This window comes from Salmo salar, chromosome 17 (genome assembly GCF_965601325.2).
Source record: "Salmo salar chromosome 17, fSalSal1, whole genome shotgun sequence".
Lineage (NCBI taxonomy): Eukaryota > Metazoa > Chordata > Actinopteri > Salmoniformes > Salmonidae > Salmo > Salmo salar.
The window spans coordinates 79405323-79425864 of NC_138307.1; the positions used below are offsets into that span (position 1 = coordinate 79405323).

At 41.9% G+C, this 20542-nt stretch overlaps 1 protein-coding gene across 6 annotated transcripts; it reads right to left on the bottom strand.

Moving 5' to 3' along the window:
- Positions 1–547: 547 nt before the first annotated feature.
- On the bottom strand, positions 548–20453 carry LOC106576649 (cleavage and polyadenylation specificity factor subunit 6). Of its 6 annotated transcripts, none has more exons than XM_082964218.1 (12): positions 20301–20453; positions 18379–18591; positions 18024–18127; positions 17638–17783; positions 17100–17279; positions 13878–13991; positions 10350–10860; positions 9785–9925; positions 9088–9203; positions 8433–8586; positions 7727–7930; positions 548–3317 (listed from the first exon to the last, which is right to left on the bottom strand). In XM_082964218.1, the coding sequence occupies exons 1-11, from the start codon at positions 20358–20360 to the stop codon at positions 7732–7734; spliced, it is 1938 nt and encodes a 645-aa protein (XP_082820344.1). In that variant the 5' UTR covers positions 20361–20453; the 3' UTR covers positions 548–3317; positions 7727–7731. The 6 variants fall into 6 exon arrangements, with proteins under 6 accessions (XP_082820344.1, XP_082820345.1, XP_082820343.1 ...); XM_082964219.1 differs by having other exon boundaries at positions 7727–7915; positions 17100–17284; positions 17637–17783; XM_082964217.1 differs by having other exon boundaries at positions 17100–17284; positions 17637–17783.
- Between the last annotated feature and the right edge of the window lie 89 nt (positions 20454–20542).

Below are 20542 nucleotides of genomic sequence, written 5' to 3' on the forward strand. Positions count from 1 at the left end.
GTATATTTAATAATTATCCATATGTAATTATCATTCCAGCACTTTAATTATGTCCTTACTATGCTATATTGCGAAGAGGAACACTGAGTATATTGAAAAGCAACGTGTTCAGATTGCAGCCGTCATTCTTCACGGATCAGGAACCGACGACTTACCTGTGGCTGAACGTCATGGAGCTGTAAATGAAATAAGGGCAAAAAGAACTACAGCCTAACGTACAATTCAGCATCTGGTGTAAGTGTAACTATGAGTAAATTATATATAAAGATAACCAAGAGCCTTGAAGGCCCGAAAACTACTTTCCCTTTATCGTGTCAATCATACCTGAGGAAAAATACAATGGTTTTAAGTTCTGTTGAGTAAATTAGACCATTACAATACTTTCACAAAACAGAAAAACTACACAGACCTCAGTAATATTCTACGGTCTTATTCCACCCTTTATACATTGCATTCTATTGATTAAGTGTACATTTGATGAAACCAAATCAGCAATGTGACGAGCGGTAATATTTGGCCTAATGGTTCACGAAGACCCGACTTCAAAGACGGAGAAAACTAGTTTATTGAAAACACTCAAAACAAGACAGTGCACCTTAAGAAAGTTCCATTTCCTGAACACGTCCGAGAGCGAAATTGATCGTGTAAAACCTTGGATCTGATTGTAAAAAGTATTCCAAGGTAATATCTAAGATGGATGCATTATATGTACAAAATGACAAAACACTAATTGAGTATAGGTAACACTTGTCGACTGCGTATATGTACAGTATTGACGTATCAAACCAGTTTCAAATCAGCTCCACTCAAATATTCAACCGGTTTGAAAAGACTTTGGGCTAGAAAGCAATTCGTAATGATCAGCGAATAGGTAACAAGGCATTCATAACCAACCATTAGCACAATAAACATGGTATAATAGCTACATAGAGCATTATGAATGCTTTACAACATATTAAATATCTCAGTGCATTTATACAATAAATGAAATACAAAAGTCCCACGTATAAAAGAAAGTGTTTGTCATGCAAACTTTACCTGAAGGAGTACTTTACTAAAGTTCCATCCAATAACATTCCATGTCAAACACATTGTAAAGTGCTCAAAATGCTCTTTGTAGCTAGTGGGCAATATTGATTAAAAACTTGGAGTTTTATGTGCCAATAGTTGGATGTAAAGTCTAACCAGTAAAATGTAAAAAATGTTAAGTTGACTGAAGCAGTGGTTTCAGTGAATGATGGAAGCCACAATAACCAACTAAATAACTATCTTTAAAGTGGCAACGCAATGCAAGCAGGAGAGCACCACCTAAGTCTATCAGGGCCATGTAGAAAATACATGGGAGTAAAGAGGGAGGTAGGCATTACCGCCTTAAAACAGGCATCAATATCAGTTATTTCAATCTGGCAGACCAGTCAGTGCACAGACCCTGAGAAACTAGGGAAGGATTGTGCTCTCATACTTTACAAAATGGACACCTCACTTGAATACTCTTATTACTGTAATTCCCCATCCATTTACAACACCCAGCCCCTTGGCCTTGTCCCAGAACCTCACTACTGTAATCCCTATCCATTTACGACACCCAGTCCCTTGGCCTGGTCTCAGACCCTCACTACTGTAATCCCCATCCATTTACTACACCTAGCCCCTCAGCCTTATCCCAGAACCTCACTACTGTAATCCCCATCCATTTACTACACCCAGCCCTTTGGCTTGGTCCCAGAAGGGGATCGTACAAAACAGGATCAATGCATTAGCCAGCTAACTTTGATAAACAACCAGAAATAACATTTCATTTTCTCGTTCATTAAGAAAGTTGAACTTAGACATGTGTTTTTAAGTTGAGTCAAGCTTCTATTCCAAAAAAATCTAAAAGTTAATTCAGAATATTTAAGCAAATTAGCTGGCTAACACATTGGTCCTGCTTTGTAGTATACCGCTCAGGTCTGTATGCGTTTTAACCAACTACTCTGGCTAGCAATGTTATTGCTATTCAATGTAGGCTGGACAACAAGTCAAGACTCGGCCAAAATATATAGAGATCTGGGACCAGGCTACCACAACCCTCACTGGGCGAAACCAGTGAGACAAGCACCTCAATAAGAAATCAGTGCAGTACATCAGCCAGCCAATCGGAGCACAAGTTTGCAGATAAGGGACTAATTCTGTTCACAGAAGTAGTAGTAGTATTGTCCAGATCTGTGAAGTTTGCATCAACTATCACTAAAATAATTCCATATAACTCAATCATTTGTTCTACTTGTGTCATTAATATTAGGGTAATGAACCCTTGGAATGTACTTCCTGGTAACATGAAAAAAAATAATCAAGAAATAAAAAAATAATAAAACTAAAAAATGTTTGCCCAAGTATAATCAAGTCCTGAATACCTCTAAAATCAGTTAGCCAAGACATGGATTTTCACTTTTGGTATTCAAATGGCATACAGTAGTATACGGAGACTAAAAACAAAATGTTCGCCAAACAACTAGCTACATTTTAACTAGAACTTTTAGAACAAACTAATAAGTCAAAGATGAAAATATCTGTCACATGATCATTCAATGCAAAAGTAGCTATGCTAAATTCAGTCAGATTTCACTAATTCTGGGCATCAGGACAAATACAACCTTTTGGTCAACTGTGCTTAAATTTGGTCAATAACAGCACAACATCGCAATTTAAGTGAGAGTAAATTTAAAATAACTATTTCGTAAAATTCAACATGAAAAATGTATGCAGGCAAAAACGTACACATGTAAATTATTATTAAGTGTCAAAACCCCAGTAAACAGTTTATTACAACACAGAATCTATTTTAATATTCAAAGCAGAGACATTTACAAACATTATCCTAACGAGGAAAGTAGGGAGGGGCACGAGAGGAAATAAAGATGAAAAACCAAAGAAAAAAAAAACCTCCTGTAAAATCAACTCTAACCTGACAAAATGTACACATTATAGCAGTCAAAAGCTGTCCGTTTTGGAATAGAGCAGGCAAATGTAGTCATTTGTTATTTTCGCAAAGCTTGAAGAAGCCTGTCAACACAGGTAGGTAATCATTTTTTCGTTCACATCAAATAAAATTTCAGTAAAAATAAAAATAGCTGTTGAGTAGTTTTTTTTATATACCATGAGTATGATTTTAAAGAACACTACTTATAACCTTACACAGCTGTGAGCGATTCCCAGGTAGTCAGTCCCCTGGAAACCATGGAGACACAGACAGAGGGGGGGGCTAGTTGACAAGGCGATCCTGAAGTAGGGCCTGCTGGTTGTGACGAGGCGTCCTCGTCCCTGTCCTCTTCCGTAGGCTGAAATGTGTGAAAACGAAGGGTGGAGTTTGGTTTGGGGCAGCCCAACAATATACAGTTTGTTGTTTGTGTCATACCCCCTCTAATTTTACAGCATACACACAGAGGACACAAAACAAAGACATGCAGGTACTGCTTTTTCTAATGGTAGTCAACTTGTCAGAGTGATTCCACATTACAGTGAGTAAGGAAGAACAATGTAGTGCCCACAATGGCTGACCCTGCTATACTGTTGAGATCTGAATTTAGTAGGTTTTCAAATGTGCCATGCGCTAAGTGCTCAACTCATTTCAGAGAAGGTTTACAATCAATTTGTGTGGATAGGATAAACCTGTTTAAGGGTGCTCACAAAACATCTTATAATCTAATGTAGAAGTGCATGGGCAGAAGATGGTATCTACAGAACGCTCAATCCCAACCCCTAGACCGTACGTACTTCTCAATATCTTTAGAGGATTTCACAGATGGACACAATATGGTATTAAGTCTACCTTGTCCTCTGATAGGTGGAAGTAATGTGAGAATTCCACCTATCAAATCCTCTCAGATTTTCAACAAGTCCATAAGACCAGAAGGTCTAAGCGGCCAGTTTGGGATTGGTCCCCTAGTCTAAGAGGTGACGAGGGCATAGTTTTTCCAGAAGTTATCCCGGATTTTACCTATTGGATAGGATTTAAACGCATAGAAATAATAAATAGAACAGACGATTCATTGACTTGGATGCAGACCCTCGTTCTAGTCATTCTACAGCTATGCATTTAAACCTATCCGATAGGTGAAATCCAATTAGATAACATATGGAAAAAAATAAACTGGGCCTGGAGCATTGGGAAAAGCAGAGGACAAACATGGTCAGGTTCACATAGAGGAACAGTAGTATTACATCAGGATGAATGTATAAAAACACTCTTATATCAGTAGTCTGAAACAACTCACAAAGCTAGATCCTGGCATGCACAGGACAACATTACACTGACAATTCATTGGAATTGCAAACCACATAACCATTCATTAATATTGCAGTTCATAGATCACTCCAGACAGTTTCCAAACTCATACACCAGGTAAAGGAATATGCTGTACGGTTTGGTTGTCTTTGACAATTTCCATTAAAAAAATAACTATAATTATTAGTTTAATTGTTTATCAATACCATTTTTAATCAAATTAAATTGAAGCCAGGTACTGCTAATGAGTGAATTTACATGGTGCATAGTTGGCAATATCACATTTAAAAAGTGAATAATACCAACATTTCATTGAACAGATGTCCCATCACCCTCCACAATCATTTCTGATCCATTGAGCATCTCAAAGGGCCCACAGCATCATCAAGACATGTTCTCAAAACACTACAAATCAATTAGAATTATAACTAACGGATTAAAGAAATGTGACCAGGTATAGTCCTGGTACTAACTTCCTGCAGAGTCTATTTTTACAGGAGACATTGAAAGTGTTTAAGGTGGTTGAACAGTCATCAAAATGACCCTTCTTGAGATGGTGTGGACACCAATGAGTGTTGCAGGAACCACATGATGCGTAGTTGTGAAGGATGAATACACCAGAGAGAGAGAGAGAAACTGTTAAAACAGCAGCAGAAATATGTTATCAGGAAATCAGGGCTGCTTTCTCCATGCCTGCAAAACATCACTGACACCTATAGACAAATTGGAAAAATAGCTAGTCATTTCTTCCCTGTAGTGGGCACATGTGATCCCAACGCTGAATGAAACAACGTCAGGATCTGTGAACATAGATTGACAGGTAGTAAGCATAGATCAAAGCATTTCCTTTACCATGAAGTGAGACAAATAGGACTGTACAGGATAATAAAGTAACCCCCTCTTAGGTTTGTTCCCTTGAGATTTAAAAGTAATGACCAAAACTAAGATTTTTAGATTGATTTGTCAGTTGTATTATTAAAAGGATTACATTTATTTGAATAATTTAACAAAATGCCATTGCCATTTAATAATGGAGAAAAAAAATGCAGAGAAGTTACTTCATCGAACATGTACATTCAAAGGAGTAATCCCATTTAATGCAAGCATGGAGTCACTAACCAATATAATATATATAACAACCGGTAATACAATCAGATGTTGTATACATTCAAATCACTATTGGGATTTACAACGTCAACATTCAATTTGAGTGAGCATCAACCCATTTAAAAATAGGACAAATAGCACAACATTCTTTTCTTGACTACGCCATTTCAGTGAAACACCCATTGACCTTCAATTCCTACAAGATATTTGCCAAGGTACCATGTCAAAATTGTCTGGCCGTCGATTTCAAACTACAGCCTAAAAACAAGACAACCGACAGTAAAATCTTGAGATCCACTTCAAATAGGTGTACCATTTAAACCTAAAATATCCACATTAACAAAATGGCTGCCATTGAATTGTGGACAATAGTGATGATTCTTTAATCCTGATTGAAATATCAGATAAGTACTGTATCTGTATTGATTGATATTTTCAGCATCTTTGAAGTACTGTACCTCGGGCAAAAATATTTCTATTGTTTTCTTATTTGTTTACAAGATCAGCACATTGTGATGCACAGTATTAAGGGATGAAAAGTAATCAAATTGACCGAAAATTTACAGGCAAACAGAAATTGCTAGGGCCCTATAAAATCTATTGAATTTCCCCCCCCTGCCTATTTTCATTTTAAATGTATAAAAACATTGGATGTTAAGTACACAACCATGATTCCACATCAGCAGACCAGAAATGTAAATTTTTGGGTGTAGTTACCTTTTAATTCAACTGTGCACCAGCAAGCATCACTTTGGTTAGCGATGTTTCTGTAGCACTCATGTGATGGCAGAGTTTGCTAAACAAATGGCCAGTGGATTTATGCAAATAATCATGATACCATTCTGCCAAGTAAATATGAACTACAGAGAAGCCTTTTGGGAAAACCTTTCCATCTACCAGAAGACTGTTGTCATTATATTAGCATCATCGCTAACGGCTTAACAAAGTGGTGGACAAATTTAATTTTCAAATAGCTTCAACACATTTAGTTGACGTCCTACTAGCTTCAATTCCCTTTAGTTGATTTCCTGCTAACATTATTGAATCATTCCGTTTTAATGTCTGGATTCTGCGATTCTGTCCGCGTTCTCCACAGCGTGGATTTTATAGGGCCCTACATGGCCATGAAGTAAATATATATATATTATCATCATCATGTATGTATGTTACCATCAAGATATACAAAATGGATCAAAACCTGAGCCCAAATTTTTTGGAACTCAAACCTTCAATGTTAGGGAACAAACGCAAAAAAATGGCACATACAGAAATGATATGTAAAAGGTAAAAACCGGGTTCATCTTATGTTAACAGCACCAAAAGCAGTAGCAAGACTCAAAATGCTCTGTTTTACAAAAATGGGGCTTTAGAGTGAAGACCATGACCAACGATGCTACAGGACACATAGCGGGCTAGTTACCACATTCCTGTCAACCGGTAAGGGAGTATGACCAGGTAACTATTGGCCTAAAATTAATATAGACAAAACATTTTACCAGCTTGATATCAATGCCATTAATTATACAAAAACATGATCAAAATCCCTTTTGTTCAAGACCATCAATTTCAGCGTGATGAAATGAAAAATATGTCAAAGACATTTGTCAAGTTCACAGACAATATACCAAAATCGTTTCAATTTTTAAACTCCAAAACCATACTTTGGCTTATACTATAGGTTAGAGAACTGACAGTGGTTTTAAAATAGTTTAGACATTTCAATTGGCATGTAACCATTACCTCAGGTTAACAAGAGTCAGGAAACACCTAGAGTTTGGTCATCATTTGGTGGCCTACAAAACAATTCATACAACCCCCTTAAGTTGTACCTTGACAACGTTTGAACACTGAAAAATGTACACTAATCATTTCTTGGCACATTGTGGCATCAGTGTCAAAGAAACCCTTCAATAAACAATTTGCGTATTTTACAACTTTCACAGGTGTTGATCACTGGTCATATAAAGTACTTTTTCAAAGGTTTAAAAAACATTTTCAAGCTTAGCAGGGCTTACATATAAAACCTCCCCTACAACACACATGCAGTAGAAGCCTGACGACACAGTCAATGTTCAAAGGATGAAAGTAAAACACGGTCAAAAGCTACAAGTTTCAGACAAATAATATACACACACCTACCAGCAATGAGTCAGTACTGGTCAATACTACAACAATGACTGATGGAACAATGCCTTACCTACCACCTCCACCTACCGTAGGCTCCGTAGGGCGCGTCATGTCCCGCTCTGGGCCTCTTGTTCTGGGGCGTAGCGACCCGGCCCCTGGCCTGCATTAAGCTGAGGGAGAAGAGTGGTGAGACCGTTACGGGTAAGGAGTTTGAACGGGCATACACACCTCCCCTAACGATGTCGGTACTCCCTCTCACGGTCTCTTTCGCGTTCACGTTCTCTGTCCCCGCGGTGCCGTTCTCGCTCCCGGCTGCGTTCGCGGTAGTAGTCCTCGTGGCGGTCGCGGCTACGGGACTTGTGGCGCCGGCTCTTCTCCCGGGATCGGCTGTGGTCACGCTCCCTCGACCTCTCGCGTCTTTTGGGGGCAGAACTTACATTCATACATCAAACTCTTAACCCACCGCCAAAGCAGGTCTGTCCATCGGCCAAAACCATCAATAATACCATAAATAATGACGTCATCAATACAACTGTCAGTAACACTTTGATCTGTCAATCAATTACATTTGAGACAATATTACAGAGCGTTTTATAGTAAGTGCATTCAACTAAAGTGGATGAAACATCTCAGCACCACTCCCAGTCAATAAGAACAGGAATACAAGCACAATGACTAGCAGGTACTGATCATCACCATGAGTTATCAGACACCTTCAATTCATTCATATCACTTCTCTCAGTTGTCTATTATAAGAACCAGGGTTGGAGTCAAAGATCGGTAAATTCCATTATAATTCCAGTCAATTCAGAAAGTAAACCATATTAAAATTCAAGAAGAATTTGAATTTCTGTGTGCTTCCTGAATTGAAATGGAAGTGACCCCCCCAACCCTGATAGGAACCACAGGAGAATGAGGAAGAGGTTGTATTTACCTGGAGGCAGAGCCGTAGGACTTGTTCTCGATGCCGTGGAGACAGTCCTGCAGAGAGCTGATGAGAACTTTGCAGCGGTCGTCAGCAGATACCTTAGACTGCTTGATCAGAGAGATGGCTGTCACCAGAGTCTCTATGGCACTGCCATAGTCAGCTAATGGACAAAGGAAGACATCACATGGGTATAGCTCAGACACTTAGATAAGGGACACTTGTGAAAGTACGCAATAAAATCTACAAGCAGCACATAGACAAAATGTGTGTGTGTGTATTCAGCCCCTCTGTAGAGGGTGTTGTAGTATTTGTGAGGTGTGTGTGAGTGTGTATTCAGCCCCTCTGTAGAGTGTGTTGTAGTATTTGTGAGGTGTGTGTGAGTGTGTATTCAGCCCCTCTGTAGAGGGTGTTGTAGTATTTGTGAGGTGTGTGTGAGTGTGTATTCAGCCCCTCTGTAGAGGGTGTTGTAGTATTTGTGAGGTGTGAATGTGTATTCAGCCCCCCTGTAGAGGGTGTTGTAGTATTTGTGAGGTGTGAGTGTGTATTCAGCCCCTCTGTAGAGGGTGTTGTAGTATTTGTGAGGTGTGTGTATTCAGCCCCTCTGTAGAGTGTGTTGTAGTATTTGTGAGGTGTGAGTGTGTGTTTAGGGCATGATCCATACCAGCGCTAGCATCTGACACCGCCCTAGAGATGGCACTACTGGAGATGGCTCGGTTCCGGTTCATGATCTCCTCAAACTCTGCCTCGCTCAGCGGTGTCCGCGCCGACTCCATCTCCCTGGGACAGAGACAAGCAGGAAGGAGACAGCATCAAGATCTAAAAACAACGGTCCTCTAACTCAATGACAAACTCAGAACCACCAGATACAGGAAAGAGGATGTTGAACAGGAAGGAAAAGCTATTTTTTCAATGAGTCTTTCCTAACTCCTCGCCTTCTCAAAAGTCATTGGAGGAGAAGGTCAGAGGGGAGTGACCATGGCTGTTCTCCACCAATGAATTTTGCGAGGTTGCAAGATAGAGAAATTGATCAAGAGCAAGGAGAGACTGAGAAAACAGAGGGGTGAGACAATCAGATGAGTCAAGGAACACACAGTTAATGGACAGCTAAAACTACACAGCAGATGCAAACCACGTTATCCAAGCCTGTGGGAATGAACACCAGTGATAACTAGCTCATCTAAGGAAATACACAAGACACACCACACAGTTCACTAACGCTTATCAAACCCGTAGCTCGGCCAATCCATCAACCACAACAAGCATCCACTCTCAAAATGCAACAAAGCCAGGCACCAGGTCATTACAGGGGAAGCTAGTTCCTAATGCTGGTTCAGCGGTCTGGCAGTATTTCTACTAACCCTGGGTCACTCGCATTGTGCAAGTGTTGGCCGCCATTTTTCAGATCGACCAAACCCTCGTTAATCCAGGGGGGGTCTGGGCAGCCGCGGGGCAGGGGGGCCCTGAGGTCAAACTCACAGATTAGCGGGGGACGCTGGTTACTGTAGGCAGCCAGAGGAGGGAGGGAGGGAGGGATGGAGGAAGGGAGATTCAGGAGGGTCACTAAAGAAACCACGCTTCTTAGTCAAAATACTAACGTAAAAGACCCCCTTTAAAAGACGCCCCCACACAAACACAAACGATGGCGGACTGTTGCTAAGGGAACCTGACAGTGCTATAATAGAAGGTGTTGGAGGATTTCCTTGTGTTGCTTCTACCACAGCTGTTCTACATACTGAAATAAATTCTGACTAAAACTGGCAGTATTTGACATTCAATAGATCAGTTTTCTTCAAACACGAACCATCATCTAGAGTACAGTAAATGAGGTTGGAACAGAACCAATGAAGAAGAGGAGGAGGGAAACAACTGACTTTCTGTAGAACTGGCAGTACGTGATGTCATGATCCTGTTGGGTTATATTACCTGCCGGCGGGTCCGAAGTCTCCCCGGTCATATGGAGGTGGCCGTCCATAGGGGTCGTTGGGCCCGTTGGGGCCCCTGCCGTCCCCTCCAGGAGGGCCCCCCATGTTGTTAGGACCCCCAGGAGGAGGGAAGAACGCTGGGTTGACATGGGGAGCCGGTGGGGGACCTCCAGGTCGGGGCCCGGTCATGTGTGGTGGGGGAGCGAGGGCCAGAGGCGGTCCAAGGGGACCAGGGGGGCGAGGAGGAAAATGACCAGGGGGTGGAGGGCCCTGTTGGGGGGGTGGGGGGCCAGGAGGAGGGCCGAAGCCGTGTGGGGGAGGGCCAGGGGGGAGAGGACCCATGGGGGGCTGGCCAAACTGGCCGGGGAACATGACCGGGGGTGGTGGGCGGTCACCACGGTTGGGGGGGCCTTGCATGGGAGGGGGGAGGCCCTGTCCTGGGGGAGGGGGGCCTAGGGGTCCAGGGGGACCTAGTGGGCCAGGAGGGGGTCGAGGTGGGCCCTGCATACCACCTGGAACACAGAAACACAAAACAGAACCTTCTTGAGTTTGGATTCACTACCAACTGTTTGAAAGCAAATTAAAGCATTGTGGTGTCCCAGTGTCAGCAGGCGGCACCGAGCAGCTCCCAGTGTCAGCAGGCGGCACCGAGCAGCTCCCAGTGTCAGCAGGCGGCACCGAGCAGCTCCCAGTGTCAGCAGGCGGCACCGAGCAGCTCCCAGTGTCAGCAGGCGGCACCGAGCAGCTCCCAGTGTCAGCAGGCGGCACCGAGCAGCTCCCAGTGTCAGCAGGCGGCACCGAGCAGCTCCCAGTGTCAGCAGGCGGCACCGAGCAGCTCCCAGTGTCAGCAGGCGGCACCGAGCAGTTCTTGGAATCCAGAGACCACAAACAGGGAACTCAAGTACTGCAGCAAATGTCTTAGCTTGGGTTTGATGACTTCTGGATAGGAATTGGGCCATTTTAAGTTGCATGACGTGTTAGTGAAAATGTTAAAATGTGTGATCCTGTATGTTTCAGTCACTGCCTTGGCGGCCACCTTGACTTAGTGGGATCAAAGTTAAAGCTTAGAAGGAAACACAGCAAAGGACTGAAACAGAAGCCGTGAACACTGACGGTGTACAACGTGAAGGACCACATTTACATCTCTGAATGTTTGACACAAGGGGTGGGCTGCATCAACTCTTAAACTGGGTTAAATCAAATTATCTATTCATCTTGTTGCAACACATTTTAAATTAATCCTAGTTAAATTAAATCCTTCCTCTAATCTAAATTTAGTTTTCAATTTAACCCTAGATACATTTGAAGCCTGTTGCTCAATGAATACAAAAAGTTCAGATTGGAGATGAATTCTAAACTGCCCCTTGTGGTGGAACTGATAAAATGGCAGCATATCTACAGTGGAGACCAAAACGACACTTCCTCAGAGAATAAATTACAGACAGGTTGAATCCGTTGAGGTTTAGAATAATTAACTCATTATTAGTAGGCTATTTACGTTCCCAATTTGTACAACAATTGAATTGGGGCTTGTGATATGCCCAGCCTTGGTAGGAATGATGATGTTATGGAACATGCTGTAACGGGCCTGATAACGCTAACATTGTAGTGAAGTAGCATTAACGTTCATTTTAACATGCGTTATAGGCATTGATATTTGCCTGTTATTTATGCTCACTAAATATTGGTGGGTTGAGTTGTCCATCGTCATAATAGGAGTTATGGAGAGGGGCAAACTGCTGGGGAATCATCTCTCATATCTTCTGGGTGATGGAGGCCCTCCCTCCGGTCTGAAACAGACCCCGCCTCTAATCTGCCGCATCCTTTTTGGCTTTCGCGCTTAACTTTTATCCAGCCTGCTTTCATCTGATTTAGGTCCCTCTTCTCTTGAATCCGTGTGGATCCATTAAATCTGTTGCATAAAATGGTCCAAGTGTCTTCCTTCTTTTTGACAGTCGTGTGGTCTGTCTTTTTATCCTCCAGCACATTACTACATTTCCCCAGCACATTACTAAATTCCCCCAGCACATTACTAAATTCCCCCAGCACATTACTAAATTCCCCCATCAGCTCCGACAATATATATTTATTTTTTCATAGACTGATACATTTGAACTTCTTTGACGTGCCATGATCAGGTGGCTAGCGGTCAAATAATACATGGCTAAATAACGTTAAGTAATGACAATACATAATAGGGTATGCTAGCTAGCTTGGTTTATAAACTAGCTAGCTACAGTTGCTAACAAATTAGTTCTGTCTAGTACTGGAAAATAACAGATTTTATTTCAAATCAGCCAACCCATGAGAACCTTTCACGATGGAGTTACAGTAGTTCTAACATTACATTGTTTTTATTTTATCAAGAAACAGCAACTTTGTGGCCTCATTTGTCAAGTAGGCTAGCTACTTCGTTTCAATTCACGAAATACCGAATATATTGGTGTAACATGTCACTAATCATATTTTTAAACCGTTAATCACGGATTTACTGATCCAGATTTTAAATGAAGTGGTGCAACACATCCCAGATTAATTATAACCCTAGATTAGCTCTAATCCCAGATTAATTATAACCCTAGATTAGCTCTAATCCCAGATTAATTATAACCCCAGATTAGCTATAATCCCAGATTAATTATAACCCTAGATTAGCTATAATCCGAGATTAATTTATACCATGTTGGTGCAACCCACCTTAGGTGTCCTGTGAATCAAAATTAAAGATTTAGCGAGACCAACATTTTAGATTTTTACAGATATTAGCAATGAAAGCCAAGAACCAGTAGGCCGAGTATCAGGACAGACTGGTCTGGATGGCTGGAAAGACCAGCTTGGTATGGAGCACACAGGACAGACAGGTCTGGATGGCTGGAAAGACCAGCTTGGTATGGAGCAGACAGGACAGACAGGTCTGGATGGCTGGAAAGACCAGCTTGGTATGGAGCACACAGGACAGACAGGTCTGGATGGTAAGAAGTCAGCCATCCAAGACACCTCTTCTATACTCATTGTGTTGTCTAACTTCAGGTGTGCTGGCCAGGACACGGTCAGAACAGCCAATAGAAACAGAACAAGCAACACATCATATAAAGATTGACAGTTAAGACAGAATGAGCAATAACCCAGGACATAAAGTGGGGGGGAAGAAGAAGAAGCTTGGTCAGTCAGTCAGAGTGAGCCCAGGACTCCAAAGACAGACAGGCCTTAATAAAGAGGCTTTGTCAGTCAGTCTGCCCAGGACTCCATAGACAGAGGCCTTAATAAAAAGAACATGTAAGCAGGGGGGGAGAGGGGGCGGGGGGAAATCATTCTTATTTAGTACATTAGCACTGTGAAGGGTTGCAAAAATCCAAAACATTACCAAAATTCCCCAAAATCCCAGGTTGGAGGATACCATTGCAGCAAATTCCCTGCAGATTACATAAATCCTCCAACTGGGATTTGTGGAAAATCTGGGATTTTTGGGAAGATTTGGGGAAATTTGCCAACCCTAGCACTGTTGTCAACAGGAGTCGAGGCATTTCACCTCTGGGTCGCCAATTCCCATCACGTCCCGGCGGGAAGCAATTGAAATTCATATCCATCAGGTGGCCTTCTTGGTGTCTATGGTTAATGAGTTCAGGTGGCCTCATCCCCGACCCTAGTGGGAGAAAAACACAATCACAACCAGGCTGGTGCCACAGTGACTTCACTGGCCATTCGGCCAATGGCAGCAGCGCAGCTCGCAACATAGGAAGAAGTTGCCAAAGCAAAAAATAGTGTTTTTTTTTATCTGAAGGGGGTAAAGATGGGACAAACTAGATAACACAGATGTTGAATATTACCCCCCTCCCCCCTAATCCAAGTACTTCACTCAACTTCTGAAAGCAAGGGACAGAGAACAGGAGTCAGACTGGATTGAAACGGACACATGTGAAGAGAGATGGTAGGTTGGTGCTTTCCAACCAATCCTTTCCACATATGGTCACATGGAAGACAGGATAACACACAAGACAGGAGGAGAGGACCCATCTTCAGTTCAGTCCATAACACCAACAGTACTGGCCTGGCTGTCAGTGTAAGATCCATTCACACTGCTTACAGCAGAAACAGTACAACAGAAAGGAAGCCATTTCATTGGTTGTAGTCAGGGCACGGTTTAAATTTAACCAATTAAAATGGGCTTCCTTTCTGGTGTACTGTTTTTCCAGGGTATCTGCAGGTTCTATTTAGTTGAATTTAAGACTTAAAAACCTTTTTAATGCCACTTGGAATGCAATTTAATAGTTCTTTTGAGGTCTGCCACAGCTGCTAATATTCCCTCCAGAAATGAGCCCATGTTGGCAAAAAGTAGTCTTTTTAGCACTGGCTGTTTTTCCAGTGCCAAGACAGACATAAAATAAGTTAGCCATTTCATCTATTTGTTCAGGAAACGCATGATGGTTATATTTTCATGTGCTAGAAAATAAAAAATTTTATCCAGACGTGCAAATGCTGCCCCCTAGACCCAACAGGTTAACCAATGATATTAGGCCATACTTGGCCATGATTACAAACACCTGTGTGTCTCTTGACACTATATAAATGACTCATCTCGCAGTGTTTGATGATACCCTGATGAAGACAGCTTCGCTGTCGAAACGTTGGTGATAAAATTTTTGCATCTGAGCTCTTAGAGTGTGCGGCTTTCCTTTATTTTCTAGTGTTCTACTCCGCTAGCCAGCACCTCGCCTTTATAGGTGTGCGTTTCTTTTTTCTATATTTTTATGTGCAACATGTCAAAATAGGATCCAGAATAATCAGATATCCATTTGGATCTTTACAGATGAATTAGCCTGAATGTTTTTGGTACCCATTGGCCTAGGCTATTCACCGCCTGAGGAAGTGGGAACACATTAGCTAGATCGCTAAGTCTAAATATGATACTGCTGTTAGATAGCCATGCAATTGATTTAACAGGAAATGTAATGTCCTACAAAAACGCTCCATCGGTAGACCTATATAAGCTACTTGTATCCACCGTGAATGGCCCACTCCGCTCCACTCCACTGTGACATCATCTCAATGACATACTCTGTAAAGTGGTGTTATTGGTCCACTCCGCTGTGACATCATCTCAATGACATACTCTGTAAAGTGGTGTTATTTCATCAGTATTGACAGTTAAAATAATTGTTACACTCACAATAACCTGTGGCTGCCCTATTTTTAATCAATGCATTTGTATGGGCTAATAGCAGTACGGCCAAATGTTCTAATCATTTTAGATTCAAAAATAAATAGAATAGCTAAATAAATAAATAAAATAGCAAAATTAATCCTTGGTAATACTTTCTTAAAACAATTTCATATAGCCTAATAGGCCCCCCAAGTTTAGACTGGGATTAGAATGACAGAGATTAGACAGTTAAAGTCTAAAAATAAGGAGTTAAATGTTCAAGGACAGACACGTCAGAACAAACTTCCTTTAGAGTTAGGGAGTCTACTACCATCTATTATTCCCTGTAGTGAATCGTATTCAATGCGTTTGCATTGGGGCTAATAGCAGTAAGGCCAAATAAAAATGTTAATCCCCACAAAAATGTTGCTATATATTTTGATACTTCAAGGGGTCTTAAAATTCAAAAGCAAATACACTGAACTAAAATATAAAGACGCAACACATAAATTGTAGGTCCCATGTTTCATAAACAATATATATCTCAAATGTGTCAAAATTTGTTTACATCCCTGTTAGTGAGAATTTCTTGTTTTCCAAGATAATCCATCCACTGGACAGGTGTGGCATATCAAGAAACTGATTAAACAGCATGATCATTACACAGGTGCACCTTGTGCCTGGGTGACAATAAAAGGCCACTAAAACACAATGCCACAGATGTCTCAAGTTGAGGGAGTGTGCAATTGGCATGCTGACTGAATTAATGTCCACCAGAGCTGTTGCCAGAAAATTGAATGTTCATTTCTCTACCACAAGCCACCTTCAACGTCATTTTAGAGAATTTGGCAGTACATCCAACCCGCCTCACAACCGCAGAACACGTGTATGGCTTTGTGTGGGCGAGCAGTTTGCTGACGTCAACGTTGTGAACAGAGTGCCCCATGGTGGCGGTGGGTTATGGTATGGGCAGGCATAAGCTACGGACAAACTACACAATTGCATTTTATATCGATGGCAATTTGAATGCGGAGATACCGTGGCGAGATCCCGAGGCGCATTTTGTTTAAGGTATCTGTGACCAACTGATAACTAATCATGTGAAATCCATAGATTACGGCCTAATTTATATATTTCAATTGACTGATTTCCTTATGTGAACTGTAACTCAGTATAATTTTAAATTCTTGCATGTTGCGTTTATTTTTGTTCAGTATAGTAAAATGATCCTTGGTATGACCTTGTTAAAATAATTCCATATAGCTTAGTAGAACCCCACTCCCCGGCTTAGACAGGGCTTTGACTTATGGGTAACAGTAAGTCCATTTAACAACATGTGGTTGGATAGCTCTCTCCAACATCTTGAAAGTGGCCTCCAGTATTATGACCTTCCGTTGTTTAGATTTTTTTGCCGCGTGTCAACAATTAAGCAGCAGCACAATATAACAAACACTGTAGTCATCTCGGTCACATTTTTTAAGACCTTTGAAAACTGAATTTAAGATATTTTAAGACTTCTAAATCAATTTAAGACAGACTATAAGAACCAGCAGACACCGTGGTTTTAGCTGAGAGCAGTGTGAACGGACCTGGAGTGGGAAGAGTACTCACCTGGGAAGTGTGGCGGTGGCCCTCCGGGTCCGATGGGCCCAGGGAACCGGTCTCCTCCAGGGCCAGGAGGGCCAGGGAAGCGGCCTCGGCCTCTACCCATGCCCATGGGGAAGCCACCGCGGGGGCCCATGGTGGGGGGTCCCGCCTTCCCATCGCCGGACATCTGCCCACCCGATGTACCTGGGCATAAAGGGAAAGAAGAGGGCGGAGAGAACATTCAAATCCCCAACTCACTGTGCTCACCCAATTAGTTAGTTCTGAGCGCTAAAACTCTAATTAGTTCACTAAATCAATGCATTTATTCAAATAAATGTAGTTATTAATCAAAATTATAAACTATTTTTCTGGAATTTCTGCATTGACAGCAGAGGCAGATTCAAGCCCCAAATACTTGGGTCTGCTTCAGTGTATTTGGGTCTTGCCAGGTTATCAGACCTACCTTGTCATTAAACCATGCAGAAAAACCAGATTATTAACATAAGAATTATTCTAGGACTCTAATTGGCCATCCCAGCGGGAGGCACGCAGGTTCACCTACTTTTCCGAGACTGCATCTCGAACTGGCTGAGGGACTGCTTGTTGCAGGGGGTAACAATGGGGTTCTGTCCGTGTAGCTCCCGTTTAGCCAGCAGGTCCAGTAGCTTCCTAGAGGACGCGTCTGAGCCCACACACACCAGGGCAAACCTAATGGGACACACCAGGGCATAACGGGACCAAGTCACCATCTATTTCTTTCCTTCTGGCTTTTATTTGGGCATTTCTTTCTGTTTATCTCTTTAAAATAATTGAATAAATGAGGCTCAGAGTACAACTACCTGTGTGTAGTTCAAAGGTATTAGGAAAGTCATCCACAAAAAAAACACTGTCTGTTGAGAGTGTCAGTGTGTAATATGAGGGATCATGAAAGGCAAGGAGGAAGCTCACCCTTTACTCTGCCCGTTGGCTCTGTTCTCAAAGAACTTGATCTCCAGCAAATCCTTAATGCCTATTGATCCAATGGCGTCTGTCAAATCTTCGTCTGTTGTCCACTGGAAAGGGGAGGCACTTTTTTACATCAAGACCCATTACATAATTGATGCACATTAAGGGCTGGTGTCCCTGACCCCCACTAAGCCCATCTCTAGACTTAAAAAAAAAACACTTCCAATGGCGATTCTCAAAGACCCACTGAGCACGTTTTTTAACTCCGGAAGTAAGCTTAATGTGGGTCTGAGTAACTGGCCCGTTTAGATGTATCTTTGTGATTCAGCAGACGCTCTTATCCAAACCCATAACCTACCCATGTGAGATTGCCTATGTACAGGGCGATCCTCTTGCCAGTGTACGTGTACACCACGTTGGGCGGGGTGCTCTTGTTCCCCTCGGAGCCAGCAGGTGGGGGTAGGTTGTCCAGGTAGTCCCGGTCCTCAGGTGCGTCTCCGTTATTATTGGCCGAAGGAGAGATAACATCGTCATACAAGTCTATCTGGTCATGGGCGGGGTAGTCTGATTCCTGTGGTGGGGGGGAATAGAACACAATGGGTCAACCTTACATCACAGTCAGTCAATCAATAGTTGTGCTCCAGGTTGTCTTTAATGCCCTTTGAGATTGTTCCTTCATGTCAATGTTGGGTCCTACAGTGATATCAACAAAGACGATCTGGAACAAGCCCAACAACACGCTTTGACACGTGTGGCGGTCAGAGAGCAGAATGAGGTCTTAGCCGTTTTGCAGTTACACGATTTGTGATATTCAGGACATGAAATACAAAAGAGGCAGACATTATTGCCTGAATAGGCAACAATGTGAGCCACATTATCTAGCCAACATTTCAATAGTAACAGTTTGTTGCCTAAAGCTGGTTCTATTTTCAGTCCAACAGCATGCATAACATTGTGGACAGTCCCCGTGCTAATGAGGTCCTAACAAACACCATGAAGTTACTTTGCTTTGAGTCAACAACACAGAATTTAGATAAGTAAAACATCCAAATGAGTGTTTGCAATATGCAGATTTGTTTGGTACAAATGGATACTGCTCTGGAGATTATGACTTGGAACATTTTTTAAATATCCCTTTAAAGTGCACAGAAGCACATTGAAAAGACTGCAAGTATGACCAACCTCGGCGAACACAACACTTCAGTCTACACACACTGCATCAGAGTGCAGTTGGCAATCTTTGCACAAAGCTGAAATGCAAAACCATAGAGATAACTGCATTTTTGTGTGAGAACTGGGTCAAATATCCCCAAGTAAATTTACAACCAGAGATAACAAGTCCTATGTGATTGATCAATGAGAATCAAACTAAAACTCAAAACGAATAGCATTTCCATCTTAACTCTTCTTGAACTGCACTGTTGGGTTAAGGGCTGTAAGTAAGCATTTCATGGTAAAGTCTACAATTGTTGTTTTCGGCGCATGTGACAAAGTTTGATTTGAATAGAATTTCCATTTGGCATTAACAAACTACAGAAAAATAACAAAAATATCGGATTTAGAAAGGTAGTTGATAAAAAAAAATAACAAAATGATTCATGTTTGTGCAACATGGTATCTTGAAGACGGTTTTTGTTGCTTTGAGAAAAGACGAGCAACATCAACATAGCAGCTAACTTTAGCCTAGCCAGCAAGCAGGGGGAGTGACGCCGAGAGCAACCTTTTTAAAACAGTCTCCGACCGGAGGGAAACTACAAACCATCACTCCCCCCCAAAAAAACTCGTTATTAGCAAACAGTCCCTATTGTTTTATACTATTAGCTAAACAGTTACACGGTCATGTGTAACTAGGTAGTTGAACACCAGTATAATGTTAGCGCACGACGACAAACCAGGCCAGGGTTTTTGTGTTGCGCGGCCTTCCCCGCCACTTCGCCTCCAGTACAACAAGCTTCTGTCGTTAACAATGGAACGACCACGTTGGCTTGCAAAGTCAAACATATTTACCTACCAAATGTATACATTAGCCAACAAACATTATAGAAAACCAAGACGTACACAACATTCACGTTACTATTTTTTTAAATATTTGACAAGCTATTGCGTAGTTGCAATTCAAAAACGCTGCGGCAAACACAGGCAACGCTTTGCAGGTCTCATCGGACGCCAGTTAGCTCGGTTTAACTTTCAATAAGCATTTTAGCGAATAAAAATCATAGGGCAAACCACAAATATGTCTATAACGGTGTAGGATTTAAGCAAATGTAACGGTTTGCATACCTGGTTGAAATCCTCTTCAACATCGGCGTAGATGTCGATGTGATCAACTCCGTCAGCCATTTTCCAGACCACCTCCTCCACCGATCGACCTGAACAAGACAAAATGCAAACAGGAAAGCAGAAAACGTCACATCTGGGATCAATAATCGAGTTATCACATTTTCTATTACAAACATTGCTAAATTGTTTGAATGACAGTGATGTTTTGTTTGGGGTACATGTAACTATGTATATTATGTATA